Here is a 3,569-nt window from a genome sequence, read left to right on the forward strand (position 1 = left end):
ATTTGCAAAATCTAATTTACCAATTATATATTTATACTAAGCAGTAAATTATTAGTCACATAATTTTCTCTAAATACTATAGAAATATATGATTTATAGGTATATTTTAATCAAAATACAAAAATAGAAAGCAATAAACTTTAATGGTTTTTTATATAATTTTTTTTGCTTAATTTGGATCCCGTGTTTAATCTCTTCATCTTTCGATGCGGTTTTACCACGACTGTGAGTGGACGAGTTGTCACGTTACCTTCTCCATTCCAACATGTTTTCAATTTTTCAATATATATTTACTCCATTCAAGAAATATACAAAATCTATTTTGAAAATACATTTTTATTAATTTGTTCATTTTTTGTCAAAAAAAAAAACATAAATTTTTTATCTCAAATAAACGACTGATTGAGGTAAAGGTAACAGACGAAATTAATGTGTTTGCTGGTTTGGGAACATTTGTTAATGGAGCACTGGCTGAGGAATCTTATAAGTTAGATATACCTGCGTATATATGTATAATATATGAAACTACGAATGCATCCAATCTATATATCGTCATTCTCAATTTCCAATTCCATTACATAATTAAATCATCCCAACAACCTTCACTCATCAATCATCATCACCTTCAAATACAATATTACACAATTCACTGTCGATGATTATTTGTATCGTTCAGATTAAAGAAGCAAAAATTTAAAGCAGATGTTGATTGAGAGGACATGACAGTTTTTATTTGGAGTTTTCACTGATGAAAGTTAGATGACACACGAATTAATTAAACATTATACTAAATGATTACACACAATCGTCTCCATCTTCGAGCAAGTTCAGGTACTCACAGTAGAGCTTCTCTAGCATTTGGGTTTCGTCGTCATTGGATATGAGTAAATCACAGGCATCCATTGGTAAATCCTGATGATGATCATGGTGAGCGTCCATGGTTGCTGCAACTTCCATCTCAAACAATGGCGTCCAGTTTGGCCATGAGAAATCTGTCGCGAGTAAATCGGTTTCTCCTTGGTCACTTGTGGTTGTGGAGCTCGATGATGCACCGCTCATCACTACGCTATCGAAACTGTGATTCTTTCTCAAAGTCAACGATGCGGATTGTGATGAGGAAGACGACGAAGCAGCAGGATGAGAAATGATTTCTTTAGGTTTCTCTGTGATTTTGGATTTCGTTGACTTCTGATTCGTTTTTCGCTTTTTCTTCCGCTTTTTGTTGTTATTGGAAAAGTCCTCCTGGTTCTCGTCTCCGTCAACGTCGCCGCCGCGCAATTTCCGTTTAAGATGCGAGTTCCAGTGGTTCTTAATCTCATTGTCAGTTCGACCTGGAAGTTCGGTGGCTATGAAAGACCACCGGTTGCCATGGACAGAATGGAGCCGGACGATGATGTCATTCTCATCGTCGGTGAAGTTTCCTCTCTTGATACCTGGCCGGAGGTAATTCATCCATCTCAGCCTGCAACTCTTTCCACATCTAAGTAATCCTGGATCCATTAAAACAAATTAGCAAACATTAATTAACCATCATCATCACATCAATCTTCTTCAATCCATCAAACAGTAAACGCTAGCTATTCAACTCATTTCGTCTAATTAAATACCAAATTTGAATATCCTAGATTCGAATCGGTGTTAATATAATCTCTCTAACTTAACTTTCAACCAGAGCTCGATTGTGCTTCTGATTATTGAATGTACATATAAAGTGGGTATAAAACTACATGTACATACCAGCTTTAGAAGGCAGCGAACGCCATTGACCTTCACCATGTGTGTGAATGTGCTGTGTGAGGAGCTTATCTTCTTCATCAGACCATGCTCCTCTGTGTAAACCCACCTTTGCACAACAGGGTGCTCTTCCCATTTTTCACATACAAACACGCTCTAGTGTGTGTGTTTGATAGAGAGACCCAGAGAGAGAGAGAGAAAGAGGGAGGAGGAGAAGGAGGATATGGTGTGTGTAATGCATAGGAGACCACGGCAATCGGTGGCCTTTTAAAAAGCATTTCAGATTTCAGAATAATGTCACGTTTTTTTGGGAAATTTAGAAGGCCTTATCAAAATTTTGAAAACTTACATACACTTTGGAAAGTTACAAAATTGGCCCTTAATGTCTGATATGTAGCAGTTACGACACTACGCGCCTTTAGAAAAACAATACAAAATATGACGACATACTGCTGAAGTTTGAACTCTCGATAAACAAAAAGAAAGTTTCTTATAACAAATTAATTAATTCGACAGATAATAATAATGTATAAATATCAAAATCAAATAGGGAAATCGTTTCTTATTTAATAATAATAAACTCTTCCTTTGATTTGTGAAAACCAAATTCTAAATAACGTTAGGCGTGACTTTGGCGAAAATATTAAGCATCAATCTTTTATGAGCTATGGCGAGTCATTTCGTTTGTAAGATATGACCTAAGCGGAAATTTTTTATATAATTAAAAATTTTACATATTTTTTCTAATATTAATTATTTGGTAAAGTGTTACGTCAAATACAAATACAAATCTTAAAGTTAACACCACAAACGAGCTTTTCTGAAAACCGATCATGTGCCCCCACATAGTTACATAAGCTTCTAGTATGTTAACTGTTATATAACGTCATGAAAAGGCAAAAAGGTAAATTAATTAAAATTTTAATAAGCTATGAAAAGTCGAGGCATTTGTCATCTAGATATCCTAAGACCAAAAGTTTAACTTTCTGCTGCTACAATATCTTATTATTTAGGATGGTCTGCCCTGATGCAACAAGTTGTATTTTTTTTTTCTGATTATTATTTGAACTAATTTATATAAAATTAAAATTTTCATTATAGTTTGAGAAGAAATTACAATAAAACTTAGCCACTTGAAATTAAAACACTAAAATAAAAAATACGAAACATGAAACATATAAAACTAAAAGCTACGTATTATATTTTTTTTTCTGGTAGCTTTTGTGCTTCATTTTGAAAAAAAACGCCTTGAAACTTTCCTATAAAAAGTAGACTCATTTTGGTCGTTACCGATCTTTGTGTCTTCCGAAACGTCAACCATGCACGTGTCAACGCCCTCTCTTCCTCCGGTTCCAATGCATATTCAATGTCTTTCCTATTTTCACTGGTTCCTCTTGAGATTAGTCATCCTCATGGTCAGAATCGGTTTCGGATAGTATATATGGTTGAGATTGGGATTGGAATTGGGTTTGGAAGTGAAATTGAGTTTGGAATTGAGATTGGGGTTGAGATTGGAATTGGACTTGAGTTTCTTTAATGGCCTTAAATGGGTTGAAATCAGTTTGGGATTGGAATTGAGTTTGGGATTGGCTAGAATGTGGATATAATATAGACAGGTACCGAGAGAATGGAACATATGCACTCAAAAATAGGACGATTCATTTGAGGTTGGTAGAAGATGGGTGTGTTAACTCGTATTCTTCGAGCATCCTTCTTACAAGTTGGAATGTGGCCTTTCTGTAGGTACAGTATGATACGGGTCATCCATGATCCTGACTCGTCTCATACTTCTAACATCTGCACTAGCTCGACATCGATACTTTTTTTATCCAACA

General features: G+C 35.0%; 1 protein-coding gene across 1 annotated transcript; it reads right to left on the minus strand.

The window, feature by feature from the left end:
• Nucleotides 1–526: 526 nt before the first annotated feature.
• LOC145165387 (uncharacterized) lies at nt 527–1,990 on the minus strand. The gene is made up of 2 exons (XM_079084117.1): nt 1,738–1,990; nt 527–1,490 (listed from the first exon to the last, which is right to left on the minus strand). Exons 1-2 carry the CDS (start codon nt 1,868–1,870, stop codon nt 796–798), a joined length of 828 nt encoding a protein of 275 aa, XP_078940243.1. The 5' UTR covers nt 1,871–1,990; the 3' UTR covers nt 527–795.
• Nucleotides 1,991–3,569: the final 1,579 nt, after the last annotated feature.

Source organism: Lactuca virosa, chromosome 3, assembly GCF_052849685.1.
Source record: "Lactuca virosa cultivar CGN04683 chromosome 3, Lactuca_virosa_CGN04683_v6, whole genome shotgun sequence".
NCBI classification, from domain to species: domain Eukaryota; kingdom Viridiplantae; phylum Streptophyta; class Magnoliopsida; order Asterales; family Asteraceae; genus Lactuca; species Lactuca virosa.

Bases quoted from the DNA above. Each gene is read 5' to 3' on its own strand.
- LOC145165387 (XM_079084117.1), bottom strand. From the start codon at position 1,870: ATGGGAAGAGCACCCTGTTGTGCAAAGGTGGGTTTACACAGAGGAGCA. The intron at 1,491-1,737 runs GTATGTACATGT...TAATGGATCCAG, and splicing joins TTCGCTGCCTTCTAAAGCTG to GATTACTTAGATGTGGAAAG.